Source organism: Antennarius striatus, chromosome 16, assembly GCF_040054535.1.
Source record: "Antennarius striatus isolate MH-2024 chromosome 16, ASM4005453v1, whole genome shotgun sequence".
NCBI lineage: Eukaryota > Metazoa > Chordata > Actinopteri > Lophiiformes > Antennariidae > Antennarius > Antennarius striatus.
Window position 1 is genome coordinate 1675514 of NC_090791.1, and position 15286 is coordinate 1690799.

At 51.6% G+C, this 15286-nt stretch overlaps 2 protein-coding genes across 2 annotated transcripts; one reads left to right on the forward strand and one right to left on the reverse strand.

Annotated features, from left to right (window-relative positions):
• The first annotated feature begins 140 nt into the window (after positions 1-140).
• On the forward strand, positions 141-7004 carry mvp (major vault protein). The gene is made up of 17 exons (XM_068336165.1): positions 141-288; positions 1080-1243; positions 1514-1709; positions 1787-1910; positions 1995-2126; positions 2690-2784; positions 2903-3139; positions 3223-3348; positions 3957-4166; positions 4249-4484; positions 4558-4755; positions 4975-5119; positions 5193-5404; positions 5490-5606; positions 5686-5812; positions 5986-6174; positions 6257-7004. Exons 2-17 carry the CDS (start codon positions 1083-1085, stop codon positions 6374-6376), a joined length of 2625 nt encoding a protein of 874 aa, XP_068192266.1. The 5' UTR covers positions 141-288; positions 1080-1082; the 3' UTR covers positions 6377-7004.
• An 894-nt stretch (positions 7005-7898) lies between these two features.
• nupr1b (nuclear protein 1b) lies at positions 7899-9053 on the reverse strand. Its single transcript, XM_068336168.1, has 3 exons — positions 8865-9053; positions 8648-8782; positions 7899-8189 (listed from the first exon to the last, which is right to left on the reverse strand). Exons 1-2 carry the CDS (start codon positions 8959-8961, stop codon positions 8655-8657), a joined length of 225 nt encoding a protein of 74 aa, XP_068192269.1. The 5' UTR covers positions 8962-9053; the 3' UTR covers positions 7899-8189; positions 8648-8654.
• Positions 9054-15286: the final 6233 nt, after the last annotated feature.

A 15286-nucleotide genomic window follows, 5' to 3' on the forward strand; every position in this document is an offset into this window, starting at 1 on the left:
CCAGGAAGTGACCGCTAGATGACGTCATTTCTGCTCCCTCTCTCGGAGCACTTGGCTACACGTCACTGCAGTACTTTTCCCGTTCCTACCGAACGTTACCGTCTCTCCGGTTACCACGGTCCTCACGTGACCTCTGAAGGGTCCTGGCTGTGACGTAGCGCCGCAGTGGACCGTAAACCACGTGACCCGCGCGAGCTCTCTTCCGGGATCGGGCACCGCCCCTCGGTCTAGTTCGCTTCCAGCAGCGGAGCGTCAGGACCCGACCGGAGCCGCCCGCGAGACAAGCAGGTAAGAACCGGAAGCAGAACCCGAGTCCGACTCGTGAGGGACTTTCGTTGTCCGGGTGACAGCGGCTGACCCCGGGTCAGGTGAGGACACCCCTGGTGCTGGTACCGGGACCAGTTCGCTTAAACTGCTGGTCCCACTCACTTCCGGTCCACAAACTGGACTGGGATCTGTGTTCGGCCCGGGGGGGTGGTGGTGGGGGGGTTAATGTCTCGGAACTGATCTAGAATCTGTTTCTGGAGACCCAAACACGAACCAGGAAGCTGGGCCCGGTCCGGACGTCTCCAGTCTGATTGATGGGGGGACCTGGGAGTGTCAGGAACCAGTTGGAGCTGAACTTGGTCACAAACTGGTTTGGATGGAATCAGGAAGAAGCGTCTTGTGGTCTGATCCTGGATCAGTCAAGTCCGACTTGTTGAAAACAATCCAAAATCAATCTATATATAATTATATATAATATATATGTATGTATATATATGATATATATAAACAAGTGTACAAGAAGGTAGAATTAAAGCAATTCTGTATGTTTATATAATCTGTAACATACCTGAAGCTCCGCCTCCTTCAGGTGCATTTAAATCTCAGGTGTGTTTTTTCAACCAATCACGTCTGAACATCATGTCAATTTGAAAACACATAAAATTCCATTCTTACGTTCTGTTCGAAAAAAAAATTCATAATATCATTAAAATTTATGCAGAATTTTATTTTGTTTTCAAAAAAAAATTTTTTTTAACTTTTTTTTTTTTTAATAAAGATTTTTAATGGTTCTCGTCTCGGTGTTGGTTCAGGTCATGTCGAAGAAAACCACAACCCGGTTCACCGACATGGACACGGTGGAGGCGTCCATCATCCGCATCCCGCCGCATCACTACATCCACGTTCTGGACCAGAACACCAACATCGCCCGGGTGGAGATTGGACCGCTCACCTACATCCGTCAGGACAATGAGAGGTGCGTCAGCGTTAGCCTTGAAGTTAAACAATTACTTTAAAATGTTTTAAATTGTAATATTTAAAAATATTTAAAAATAAAGTTTAAATTTAATTTTTTTAAAAATGTTTAAAAAAAATTTTTAATTTAACTTTTTTAAAATGTAATATTTTTAATATTTAAAAATAAAGTTATACTCTATTTAACAATATTAACAATTATTTAATTAACAATATTTAAACGTAATGTTTGTGTTTTGCATTAACCAGGAAGTCTGTTCCTCTTCTTCAGGGTGGTCTTCTTCCCCATCCGTATGATCATGGTGCCGCCGCGCCACTACTGCGTCATATCCAACCCCGTGGCCCGCGATGAAAATAACGAGGTCCTCTTTGACCAATCAGGGCAGGCCAAGCTCCGCCACGCCGACCTGGAGATCCGCCTGACCCAGGACCCGTTCCCGCTGTACCCGGGGGAGGAGGTCCAGCAGGTCTGTCGGCAGGATGTGACAGCTAGAGTCGGATGGCGTCGGATGCTGATGATGTGGGCGTGGTCTGTGTGTTCCAGGAAGTGACCCCGCTGATGATCGTCTACCCGGACACGGCGCTGCGTCTTCAGGCCCTCCTGGACTTTGAGGAGGAGGGAGGGGTGAAGCGAGTGGCTGGAGACGAGTGGCTGTTCGAGGGACCGGGTACGGTTTGGCTGGGTTGGGCCCCCCCCGCGGCCCCCATCGGGTGGGCGGAGCCGCTGCTAAACATCCGTTGTACGTTTGCAGGGACCTACATCCCCAAGAAGGAGGTGGTTGTCCTGGAGACCATCAAGGCCACCGTGATCCGAGAGAACCAGGCCATCAGGCTGAAGGCGCGCAAGGAGGGCGTGGACAGGGGCGGGGTCCACAGGGTCACAGGTAGCACACGCTAAGGTCACGGGTAGCACACGCTAAGGTCAACAACACATTACTAGTTGCAGGACGTGTGTGATGTTTGTTTTTATCTTCCTGCAGAATCAAAAAATAATAATGATTATAATAATACTAATGATAATATTAATAATGATAATTATAATAATGATATTTTTTATTTAAAATTGATATTATCTCTCATTATTATTACTAATAATGATATTAATGATATTAATATTAATGTAATCATAATAATGTGATAATGATAATCATGATAATAAAAACAATTATGATAATAACGACAGTGATGATAATAATAAAATGATGATGATACTAAAAAATGCTGTTAATGATTTTATTGATAATCATAAATAATGATAGTAATAATAATGATAATGACATTGATATAATAATGATTAAAAATGGTAATTATAATAATGATTATAATGATGATGATGATAACAATAATAATGATAATAATATTGATAATAATGATAATAATAATGATGATGATGATGATAATATTGATAATAATGATGATGATGATGCCCCCCCCCTCGTGTGTCCAGGGGAGGAGTGGCTGGTCAGTAAGGTGGGGGCGTACCTCCCAGGCGCTCATGAGGAGGTCGTGGACATCGTCAACGCCTTCATCCTGACCGATAAGGTGCGTCCGCTCGTCATTACAGGAAGCCACGCCCACTGGGGGGGTCGCCTGGTAACCCGTTCCATGTAATCAGATTACAATCAGTAAGCGTGACCCGGATGTTTTCGCGTCTCCACAGAAAGCGCTTCACGTCCGCGCCCTGCGACCCTTTAAGGACGCCGGGGGGCGGAGCCGCCGCACTGGGGAGGAGTGGCTTGTCACCATGGCGGACCGGGAGGCCCACATCCCGTCGGTGGCGGAGGAGGTGGTGGGCGTGGTCAACGTGACCACGCTGAGCAGCCGGCAGTACTGCGTGATCCTGGACCCGGTCGGCCCCGACGGGAAGCCCCAGCTGGGGAACAAGAGGGTGGTGAAGGTGAGGAGGAGGAGGGGCGTCCTTCATCATCGCCGGTGTTTCGTTTCGTCACCCCCCTCTTCTTCCTCCCTCCTCTTCCTCAGGGGGAGCGCTCGTTCTTCCTGCAGCCGGGCGAGCGCCTCGAGTACGGCATCCAGGACGTGCACGTGCTGTCGGAGGAGGAGGGGCTTGTGCTCAGGGCGGTGGAGGCGTTCACGGAGACCCAGGAGGTGAGGAGACACCATGGCGGGGCGTCTGGGGTGGGTGGAGTCAGGGGCGGGGTTTGGTGAGTAGGAGGAGTCGCGGGGAAAAGCTAGATACAATCTGGGAGGGGTTATGGGAGGAGATAGGTGAGTAGGAGGGGTTACGGGCGGGGCTAGTGAGTGGGAGGAGTTATGGGAGCATTTGGAGAAGTTGTAGGAGGAGTTATGGGAGGGGCTAATGAGTGGGAGGGGCTTGGGGAGGAGCTGTGGTCATGTGTTTAGCACACCTGCTCGCTGTATCAAACATGGAGCAGATCTGCTCTGTGATTGGTTGAATCGGATCAAAGGGGGCGTGGTCAGGAGGGTGGCGAGACGTTGTGACGTCATCGGGCTGAAGCGACGCCCCTTCCTGCCCCGGCTAACCATCCAACCCGAACTCTTCTTCTTCTCCCGTCTCTGAATCAAACCCCGCCCCCTCCTCATCACCCTCCCCACCCCCACCCCCCACCCGTTTGAATTCATTTGAACCCTCCTCCCAGTGCCCCTCCCCCGCCGCCTCCCCCCCCGCGCCCCCCCCCCTCCGGTGCATCGCCACGTTAACCCTTCTCTCCCTGCTCCACCTCTCTCTCTGTCAGCGTGAGGAGGAGGAGGGGGGGGGGTCCCCCGAGGAGCGGGCCAAGCGCTCGCGGATGAGCGGCGTCCTCCGTCGCCCCGGCGACCGCTGGATGCTGCGGGGCCCCGTGGAGTACGTCCCGCCCGCCACCGTGGAGGTGGTCCTGAAGCGCAAAGCCATCCCATTGGACGAGAACGAGGGCATCTACGTCCGCGACATGAAGACCGGAAAGGTTCGGCCCAATCCACCGACCGATCGATCGATCGATCGATCCGTGGCCATGATGATGATGACGATGATGCTCCGCCCCTCAGGTGCGAGCGGTGATAGGCCACACCTACATGCTGACTCAGGACGAGGAGCTGTGGCACAAGGACCTGCCGGCGAACGTGGAGACGCTGCTGGCGTCCACCAAGGACCCGCTGGCCGACCGCTCCGACCGCAGCAAAGCCGGCGAGCCCAGAGTCCGCGACAAGACCCGGGTGGTGTCGTACCGCGTCCCCCACAACGCCGCCGTGCAGGTGTACGACTACCGGGAGAAGAAGGCCAGGTGAGACTCCGCCTCCTGGGCGTGGCGCGGCGCGGAAAGGGGCGGGGTGCTGACGCGGTGCGCCCGTCTCCAGGGTGGTGTTCGGACCCGAGATGGTGATGCTGGGGCCCGACGAGCAGTTCACCGTGCTGTCGCTGTCCGGGGACAAGCCCAAGCGCGCCAACGTCATCAAGGCCGTGTGTCTCCTGCTGGGGCCCGACTTCTTCACCGACATCATCACCATAGAGACGGCCGACCACGCCCGCCTGCAGCTGCAGCTCTCCTACAACTGGTAGGCGAGCGATGAACGCGTTGGCGGCGAAGTGAAGTCAACTGCAGGGTGACGTGGAATGAAAGGAAACCTTTAGCAAAAGCTAATGCTAGAAGCTAATGCTAGGCTAACAGGACCAAGAGGCTACCTTAAGCTAAGCTAAGCGAGATGCTATCATCATCATCAGTAGTCCTTCATCGTCTCCGACCCCGGTGCTCTCCGGGGTCTTTTTCCCTTCAGGCACTTTGAAATCAAGTCTCGCGAGGACCCCGCTAACGCCGCGGCGCTCTTCTCCGTGCCCGACTTCATCGGAGACGCCAGCAAAGCCATCGCCTCCCGGATCAGAGGAGCCGTCGCCTCCGTGCAGTTCGACGACTTCCACAAGGTCGGCGTGGCACGACTAGCGTCGCCGGCGTCACTCGTAGCTCCGCTGCTAACGGACCCGTTTGTGTCTGCAGAACTCCAACCGGATCATCTGCTCCGCCGTGTTCGGGTTCGATGAGAAGCTGGTGGTGCGCCCCACGCTGCACTTCAAGCAGAACAACCTGGTGATCAGCAGCGTGGACATCCAGTCCGTGGAGCCGGTGGACCAGAGGACGCGCGACGCCCTGCAGAAGAGCGTCCAGCTGGCCATCGAGATCACCACCAACTCCCAGGAGGCCGCCGCCAGGTGCGACGGAACCCACGACCGCCACCGTTCAGCCGGGCGACGCCCACGCTAACGTCAACGCCAACGCCACGTCTTCTCTGTGCAGACACGAGGCGGAGCGTCTGGAGCAGGAGGCCCGGGGGAAGCTGGAGAGGCAGAAGATCACCGACCAGGCCGAGGCCGAGCGCGCCAGGAAGGAGCTGCTGGAGCTGGAGGCGCTCAGGTGAGCGCCGGGTCGCTCGGCGAGGCGCCGGTGCGAGAGGGCGGAGTCTCGTTTAAAATAAAATAAAACTGTTTTCCAGCGCCGCCGTGGAGAGTACAGGAGCGGCGAAGGCCGAGGCGCAGTCCCGGGCCGAGGCGGCGCGTATTCAGGGGGAGGCGGCCGTCAACGAGGCCAAACTGAAGGCGGAAGCCCAGAAGATCGAGGCGGTGCGTCCCCACTTCCTGTTTGACCTTTCAACATAAAGTTCAGACGCAGATATCAAAAGAAGTTCCATTAGCATAAAACATTTTGAAGATTTTCCCATGAATCAACATGGATAGAACTAGAACACTCTGAACCAGGAAACTTGTAACAACTTCCTGTGCGTTTGTGCGAGCAGGAGGCGGAGCTTGAGCGGCTGGAGAAAGCCCGCCAGCAGGAGCTGAGCTACAAGAAGCAGATGGACGACCTGGAGGTGGAGAAGCAGAAGAGTCTGTCCCAGATCGAGAGCGAACGCTTCAGCCAGCTGATGGAGAGTCTGGGCAGCGAGACCCTGAAGGAGATCGCCAGAGCCGGGCCGGAGATGCAGGTAGGGGTCGCCGCGGAAACGCCTTATCACGTGGTGACGAACGAAACGCCGCCGGGCTTTAAACCTTCGCTTCCCCCTGCAGGTGAAGATGCTCCAGGCTCTGGGGTTGAAGTCCACCCTCATCACCGACGGCTCCTCGCCCATCAACCTCTTCACCACCGCCAGCGGCCTGCTGGGGGTGCTGCCCGGCCAGAACCCGTGAGCGGCGGGGGGGCGGGACCGGTTCAAACGTGAACGCCAACGAGAGCTCATTTCTCCGACAGCTGGAGGGAAAAAAACCAAAAAAAAAAAAAAAAAAAGTGCCTTTTTTTCTGATTTCCATAATCGCAACGCGGGTTTGTCAAACGTTTAGACCAGACGCTTAAATGCTTCTTTCGAATCCAACTTTATTCGTACCGTTGAACGTGACGACGGTTAACGTGTTGAAACGCGACAAACCAACGCCACCGATTCAGGAGAAGCTAGTTTGTGCGTCGTAACTTTGCCTTTGCTGATTCTAGACTGTCCCACTGCGTCCACGGTTCACGCCCACTCGGCGTCCTCTCTGGCGGGGTGAGGAAGCCGCGTAACGATGACGATGTTTTGCACTTTGTTTGGGAGAAATGAGCTCCGTGGAGGTTTAACGAAGTTTAATGAAGTTTCGTGCCTACGTGCAGGCGGCTTTAACTGACAGCTACTCCTGCTTCTGCTTTAAGCTCCGCCTCTCGGAGCGTGTTTACCGTGTTTACCACGTATGTTTGTGACGTGAATGTTAGGAAGTGTGACGGCCTCCTGTTGTTACCCCGCGGTCCGGTGTTGGTTTATCACTATTAAAGTTCTGCTGCTATTCACCTCTTCATCTGTGTTGGAGTTCGTCATCATCAAAAAGTCACTCTGACCCTCGTCTGGGACGCCATCCGAACACGCGTGTTCATTTAGGCCTGGGGAGGGATTTACTGATTGCTGATTGGTCGATTAATGTCACATCACAATTAATGAGGAGGGCTTTAATCTGTTTCACTGTGTGAACCTGGACTCCGTGTGGAATCTGACCCACACTTTGCCCCACATTCAGAAAAATAATGAACCCCCCCCCCCCACACTTGACTTTCTTTTCCCACTGAACCTCTGTCCTTCCAACAACCCCCCGGGCCAGAAACTCACCTGTGAGTAACGACGACTGAGTCCGACCCGTTTGAATCCAGATGGGTTGGCTGACCCGTTCACACGGTGCTGTTTCCTCCAGCGGCCACCAGGGGGCAGCATTTCACCTCCAGCAGGAGGGACTCGACCACGTGTCGGATCCTATTTCCTGCAGTGGATTCCCGTCAGTGCTCCAGTAAGTGTTTGCGTCAGCTGGGTGTTCGTCTCCATGGAGACGATCATGTGACAGTCATGCTGTTTAAATGTAGTCAGCTGAATACTTTAATGCTAACTTTACCTTTAATGAGGGTTTCAAGGCGCTGCTGAAGCCTCTATGCTAATGTCAACATTGCTAACATCTGGTTGTTTCCTTATAGGCGTTAGCTTTCCAGCTATCGTACATTCTAATCAACAGGTCTGAACATTATTATTAGCATTTTCATAGCATTTTACTCAACAATGGCCTGGTAACTGTGGTGTTAGCATGACTGAAGATTCTATGTCTGATATTTTAATATCTTTTTATTTGTTCTTCATTTGGTTTGAGTCCAGCTGTAACTGAGGATCAAATGGTGGTGCTAACAGATTAGCGACAAGGGCAATATCTTTAATCAGTTTAATGACAAAGTCATTTCAAAACAGTACAAAAACTTTATAAAAGGAAAACACATCAAAACCGCCGCCGTCTGGCGTCCTGTCGCGGTCGGAAACCGGGACCGGTTCCGGTGCCACGCCCTCCAGGTGGTGGAGGACCGCCGTGAGCCGGACCGCCTGGATCTCCTGTCCGGTCAAACTTTTGCCGTCGGAGCTCAGGACGCTCCGGCCGTCCGTACGTCTCATTCGTTGGCCCAGGAGGCCGAGGTCCGTTTCCAGGATAAGCCGTCCGAGTCGCCCTGGATCAGAACAAACAGATCCTGGATCAGTTAAACCTTCACGCTAGAACCCGAAAGTTTAGACTTTTTTTTTCCTGGAGTTTGACCTGAAAACGATTCGACAAATATCTCCAACGAATCGCCCACGCAGCAGCGGCACAAAGTTTAACAATAGTTTAATCTGTGTTTCTATGGCGATGACTTCTTCCTGTTCCTCGGAAAAGTTGTTGACGCACATTTTCTAAACTTTGGACTAACTTTTCACCGTTGCGACAAACAACGGATTCATTTCGTCGTCCTGCTTTTTGATTCGTGAAACTTGTAAACACACTCCGATCCCAGAGACTCTCCATCTGGTGAGCGAAGAGTTAACATTTTTTTTAGTCGGATTGGGCCCCAAACCCAAACCTGATTGGTCCTAACAGAGTCTGGGATCTGTTACCCAACCCAAACCTGGATCAAATGGACTTGGACCTCACCTCAGAGTCACTCCTTGGCTTTCTTCTCGCTGTTCTGCAGCTTCTCCACGATCTTGCGCTCGTGTCCCGACGGGTTGGGGCGGTTCGTGTTCTCACTCGACTCCTTCTTGGTCCGTCCTTTACGGGCCGAACCTTCTGTTGACACAAAGGGACACAAGTTCAGCAAACAGACCTGAGTCCAGGACCGCAGAGTTCCCCAAAGACAGCCGAGTCTGACCTGCGTACTTGTCGGTCAGGTTGTAGAACTCGTACTGGTCGTAGTACTCCTCCTCGAAGGAGGTGGGCTTCAGGTTCTTCACGTCGACGTGACTCATGGTTGTTTCTCCGGGGGAACCTTCGGAGAGCAGCAGTGGGGACCGTTGGACGTCTTCTGTCTGGAAGGTAAACAGGATAACCTCCAGCGCCGTCCGGGAGCTTTTATTGGGAGCGAGGAGCTCCGCCCCCTCCTCTTCCTCCTCCTACACATGTTGCATCATCCTCCTCACAGACGTCACTGAAACCCGACCCCGACCATCCTGACCTGGACTCCTCCTGAGGAGTTTGTGGATCACTTAAAGTGTTTTAATAACCTGAGAAGCTTTTAATCTGTTGGTGGGACCAGATCTAATCCGCTAAAGTCTGGATTATCCCAGGTTCCTATATTTTGTTTTTGTTTATGGAAAAACAATAAAGATTTGACTTTATTTGAATTTTTTTTTTTTTTTTCATGTCGATCACAAAAGGAAAACAACCGATCAGATCTGGACCGGATTATCACCAGATTGATTTCTCTCCTCTGGGATAATCTGTGTCCAGATCTACTATAAACCAGACCTCAGGTTTTAATCTGGTTTAAAATCTGAGCTGGATACAATCGTTAGCATCTGAGCTAATCGTTAGCATCTGAGCTAAACTGCAAACACGCCACAAACATGTCAGCGTGTCGTGTTTGACGTCCGTCACGTGACGACCGACCTTCATCGGTTTGTGTTCTTTGCTTAACAGCAGGTGCAGGTTCACACACACACACACACACACACACACAGTGTGTGTGTGTGTGTGTTTACTGTTACATTAAGTGTGTCAAAATGCAGTGGGAGGTTAGCCTTGCTGCTAAAGTGAGAATTTATTGATCTTTTTTTTTTTTTAGAGATCACATTTAGTGAATGCTAATGCTAATGCTAATGCTAATGAGATCACCTGCTGACTTTTGGTTTCAGGTGTTTCTTTGTGAAATCGTCTTCAGGTGTTCTGGACAACTTGTTGCTTCAGTTTCGCTGTCCTCTAACGCTGCACTTGTGTGTTGTTGTTGTTGTTGGGTGTGTGTGTGTGTGTGTGTGTGTGTGTGTGTGTGTGTGTGTGTGTGTGTGTGTGTGTGTGTGTGTGTGTGTTGTTGGGTGTTCGTACCAGAACAGCAGCAACAGTTCAGGACGTTTCCATCACAGACGTGAGAACGAACACAGAACTACAGCCACATTTCATGACTCATAATCACAGCCTTCATGTACAGGAACAGAAAACAAGCTGAGGAGGAGGAGGAGGAGGAGGAAGGAGGAGGAGGAAGGAGGAGGAGGAGGAGGAGGAGGAGAGAGACCACCCTGCTCCTCTTCTTTAACCCTCGGAGCTCCTGCTCACAACACAACTCAGTTAATGTTTTGCAGCAGTCGACCTGTTAGCGTGTCCTCAGTTGTGTCTGCAGGAGTGTGGTGTGAGCACACACACACACACACACACACACACACACACACACACACACACACACACACACACACACACACACACACACACACTTCAGGGTTGAGTACACACAAGGTAAAGCAGGCTACAGATAAAGTATCTTTTGCATGGCCTCATTCTCTCTGGTGAACATTAACCCCCCCATACACACACACACACACACACACACACACACACACACACACACACACACACACACACACACACACACACACACACACACTAAAACACAATTTTGTCTGGAATTAAAATAACAAAATAATTTGCGATCCTCTTTCCAGGTTCACGCAGTGAAACAGTCCAGGTTCACGCAGTGAAACAGTCCAGGTTCACGCAGTGAAACAGTCCAGGTTCACGCAGTGAAACAGTCCAGGTTCACGCAGTGAAACAGTCCAGGTTCACGCGGTGAAACAGTCCAGGTTCACACGGTGAAACAGTCCAGGTTCACGCGGTGAAACAGTCCAGGTTCACGCGGTGAAACAGTCCAGGTTCACACGGTGAAACAGTCCAGGTTCACGCAGTGAAACAGTCCAGGTTCACGCGGTGAAACAGTCCAGGTTCACGCAGTGAAACAGTCCAGGTTCACGCAGTGAAACAGTCCAGGTTCACGCAGTGAAACAGTCCAGGTTCACGCAGTGAAACAGTCCAGGTTCACGCAGTGAAACAGTCCAGGTTCACGCGGTGAAACAGTCCAGGTTCACGCGGTGAAACAGTCCAGGTTCACGCGGTGAAACAGTCCAGGTTCACGCGGTGAAACAGTCCAGGTTCACGCGGTGAAACAGTCCAGGTTCACACAGTGAAACAGTCCAGGTTCACGCAGTGAAACAGTCCAGGTTCACGCAGTGAAACAGTCCAGGTTCACGCAGTGAAACAGTCCAGGTTCACACGGTGAAACAGTCCAGGTTCACGCGGTGAAACAGTCCAGGTTCACGCAGTGAAACAGTCCAGGTTCACGCGGTGAAACAGTCCAGGTTCACACGGTGAAACAGTCCAGGTTCACGCAGTGAAACAGTCCAGGTTCACGCAGTGAAACAGTCCAGGTTCACGCAGTGAAACAGTCCAGGTTCACGCAGTGAAACAGTCCAGGTTCACGCAGTGAAACAGTCCAGGTTCACGCAGTGAAACAGTCCAGGTTCACACGGTGAAACAGTCCAGGTTCACGTGGTGAAACAGTCCAGGTTCAAACGGTGAAACAGTCCAGGTTCACATGGTGAAACAGTCCAGGTTCACACGGTGAAACAGTCCAGGTTCACGCAGTGAAACAGTCCAGGTTCACGCAGTGAAACAGTCCAGGTTCACGCGGTGAAACAGTCCAGGTTCACGCAGTGAAACAGTCCAGGTTCACGCGGTGAAACAGTCCAGGTTCACGCAGTGAAACAGTCCAGGTTCACGCAGTGAAACAGTCCAGGTTCACGCAGTGAAACAGTCCAGGTTCACGCAGTGAAACAGTCCAGGTTCACACGGTGAAACAGTCCAGGTTCACGCAGTGAAACAGTCCAGGTTCACACGGTGAAACAGTCCAGGTTCACGCGGTGAAACAGTCCAGGTTCACGCAGTGAAACAGTCCAGGTTCACACGGTGAAACAGTCCAGGTTCACGCGGTGAAACAGTCCAGGTTCACGCGGTGAAACAGTCCAGGTTCACGCGGTGAAACAGTCCAGGTTCACACAGTGAAACAGTCCAGGTTCACGCAGTGAAACAGTCCAGGTTCACGCAGTGAAACAGTCCAGGTTCACGCAGTGAAACAGTCCAGGTTCACACGGTGAAACAGTCCAGGTTCACGCAGTGAAACAGTCCAGGTTCACGCAGTGAAACAGTCCAGGTTCACGCGGTGAAACAGTCCAGGTTCACACGGTGAAACAGTCCAGGTTCACGCAGTGAAACAGTCCAGGTTCACGCAGTGAAACAGTCCAGGTTCACGCAGTGAAACAGTCCAGGTTCACGCAGTGAAACAGTCCAGGTTCACGCAGTGAAACAGTCCAGGTTCACGCAGTGAAACAGTCCAGGTTCACGCAGTGAAACAGTCCAGGTTCACGCAGTGAAACAGTCCAGGTTCAAACGGTGAAACAGTCCAGGTTCACACGGTGAAACAGTCCAGGTTCACGCAGTGAAACAGTCCAGGTTCACGCAGTGAAACAGTCCAGGTTCACGCAGTGAAACAGTCCAGGTTCACGCAGTGAAACAGTCCAGGTTCACGCGGTGAAACAGTCCAGGTTCACGTGGTGAAACAGTCCAGGTTCACGTGGTGAAACAGTCCAGGTTCACGTGGTGAAACAGTCCAGGTTCACACAGTGAAACAGTCCAGGTTCACACGGTGAAACAGTCCAGGTTCACACGGTGAAACAGTCCAGGTTCACGTGGTGAAACAGTCCAGGTTCACACAGTGAAACAGTCCAGGTTCACACAGTGAAGCAGTCCAGGTTCACACGGTGAAACAGTCCAGGTTCACGTGGTGAAACAGTCCAGGTTCAAACGGTGAAACAGTCCAGGTTCACATGGTGAAACAGTCCAGGTTCACACGGTGAAACAGTCCAGGTTCACGCAGTGAAACAGTCCAGGTTCACGCAGTGAAACAGTCCAGGTTCACACGGTGAAACAGTCCAGGTTCACACGGTGAAACAGTCCAGGTTCACGTGGTGAAACAGTCCAGGTTCACACGGTGAAACAGTCCAGGTTCACGCAGTGAAACAGTCCAGGTTCACGCAGTGAAACAGTCCAGGTTCACGCGGTGAAACAGTCCAGGTTCACGCAGTGAAACAGTCCAGGTTCACGCGGTGAAACAGTCCAGGTTCACACGGTGAAACAGTCCAGGTTCACACGGTGAAACAGTCCAGGTTCACGCAGTGAAACAGTCCAGGTTCACGCAGTGAAACAGTCCAGGTTCACGCAGTGAAACAGTCCAGGTTCACGCGGTGAAACAGTCCAGGTTCACACGGTGAAACAGTCCAGGTTCACGCAGTGAAACAGTCCAGGTTCACGCAGTGAAACAGTCCAGGTTCACGCAGTGAAACAGTCCAGGTTCACGCAGTGAAACAGTCCAGGTTCACGCAGTGAAACAGTCCAGGTTCACGCAGTGAAACAGTCCAGGTTCACGCAGTGAAACAGTCCAGGTTCACGCAGTGAAACAGTCCAGGTTCAAACGGTGAAACAGTCCAGGTTCACACGGTGAAACAGTCCAGGTTCACGCAGTGAAACAGTCCAGGTTCACGCAGTGAAACAGTCCAGGTTCACGCAGTGAAACAGTCCAGGTTCACGCAGTGAAACAGTCCAGGTTCACGCGGTGAAACAGTCCAGGTTCACGTGGTGAAACAGTCCAGGTTCACGTGGTGAAACAGTCCAGGTTCACGTGGTGAAACAGTCCAGGTTCACACAGTGAAACAGTCCAGGTTCACACGGTGAAACAGTCCAGGTTCACACGGTGAAACAGTCCAGGTTCACGTGGTGAAACAGTCCAGGTTCACACAGTGAAACAGTCCAGGTTCACGTGGTGAAACAGTCCAGGTTCACACAGTGAAACAGTCCAGGTTCACGTGGTGAAACAGTCCAGGTTCAAACGGTGAAACAGTCCAGGTTCACATGGTGAAACAGTCCAGGTTCACACGGTGAAACAGTCCAGGTTCACGCAGTGAAACAGTCCAGGTTCACGCAGTGAAACAGTCCAGGTTCACGCAGTGAAACAGTCCAGGTTCACACGGTGAAACAGTCCAGGTTCACACGGTGAAACAGTCCAGGTTCACGTGGTGAAACAGTCCAGGTTCACACGGTGAAACAGTCCAGGTTCACGCAGTGAAACAGTCCAGGTTCACGCAGTGAAACAGTCCAGGTTCACGCGGTGAAACAGTCCAGGTTCACGCAGTGAAACAGTCCAGGTTCACACGGTGAAACAGTCCAGGTTCACACGGTGAAACAGTCCAGGTTCACACGGTGAAACAGTTTGCACTAATTCAGCCACACCCCTCATAAATCCTCAGCTGACGTCACACGTCACATGGTTGTAGCCTCCAAATCAGAGACAATCATTGGTTCAGGTGGGTGATCAGGTGATGATGTCAGCGCTGACGCTAGCGTGTGTGTAACCAGGAGTGTGTTTCATGTTGTGAATCCTCCTTTTAGCTCAGGTTCCCTGTCTGTTGTGTCCAGATAGCGATGCTAAGCTAACAATGCTGCTGACCCGCCTCAAACACCACAGCTGGATGAATCGGCGCAGTACCACCAGAAACCACTGGGGGCAGCGTGGCCTTCATTCAACCTGATGATGCGTTCAATGACCTCCCAGATCATGGAGTACGTCGCTGCTTCTGCTTTTTTTATAGGTACTTTCTAACACCCTGTTACGTACTCCTACGTGTGTATTTTGTGAGTACTGTGTAGGTGTGAATGTGCAGGTGGGTGTATGTGGGAGAGATGGGTGTGGTGTGTCTGTGTCCTGTGGTTTGTTTTCTGTAGGCCCAGAGCACCCAATCCAGCTCCAGTTCCTGCCTGGAGCTGTCCAACAAGGAGCTTTCATTTTACCTGCTGATCACTCCACCTGCAGCCAGTTACCACAACTACCTGAAATTGCATGTCCCTCCCCAAACACACCCGATATATAAGTTCTTTGTTTGCCATTCAGGAGGAGCTACATCTTGAATCTGTCATCTCTAAGAGCAACATCTTGAATCTATCTCATCTCTCAGGTTTCGTCTATCTCATATCTCATCTCAGCTCTCCTTCTGTCTATCTTGGTTTCATGTTTTGTGTGGTGAGTACTGCCATTTTAGTTTAGTTATCCTTTGTTAGTTATTTGTATGTTGTTAGTCCATGGCCTAGGGGTAGCTAGACGGAGGCCTCTACACATTACCACACTAGTATTCCTCTGTCTAGAAACACTAGTTAGGAGGATGTTGTCTTTCTGTTGTATTTTTGGTCAGTTTCTGACTGTCT

Coding starts and splice junctions, on each gene's coding strand:
- mvp (XM_068336165.1), top strand. CDS start 1,083: ATGTCGAAGAAAACCACAACCCGGTTCACCGACATGGACACGGTGGAG. Junction 5,813..5,985: donor AAGCCCAGAAGATCGAGGCG/GTGCGTCCCCAC, acceptor TTGTGCGAGCAG/GAGGCGGAGCTTGAGCGGCT. Junction 6,175..6,256: donor GAGCCGGGCCGGAGATGCAG/GTAGGGGTCGCC, acceptor TTCCCCCTGCAG/GTGAAGATGCTCCAGGCTCT.
- nupr1b (XM_068336168.1), bottom strand. CDS start 8,961: ATGAGTCACGTCGACGTGAAGAACCTGAAGCCCACCTCCTTCGAGGAG. Junction 8,783..8,864: donor CCTGACCGACAAGTACGCAG/GTCAGACTCGGC, acceptor TTGTGTCAACAG/AAGGTTCGGCCCGTAAAGGA.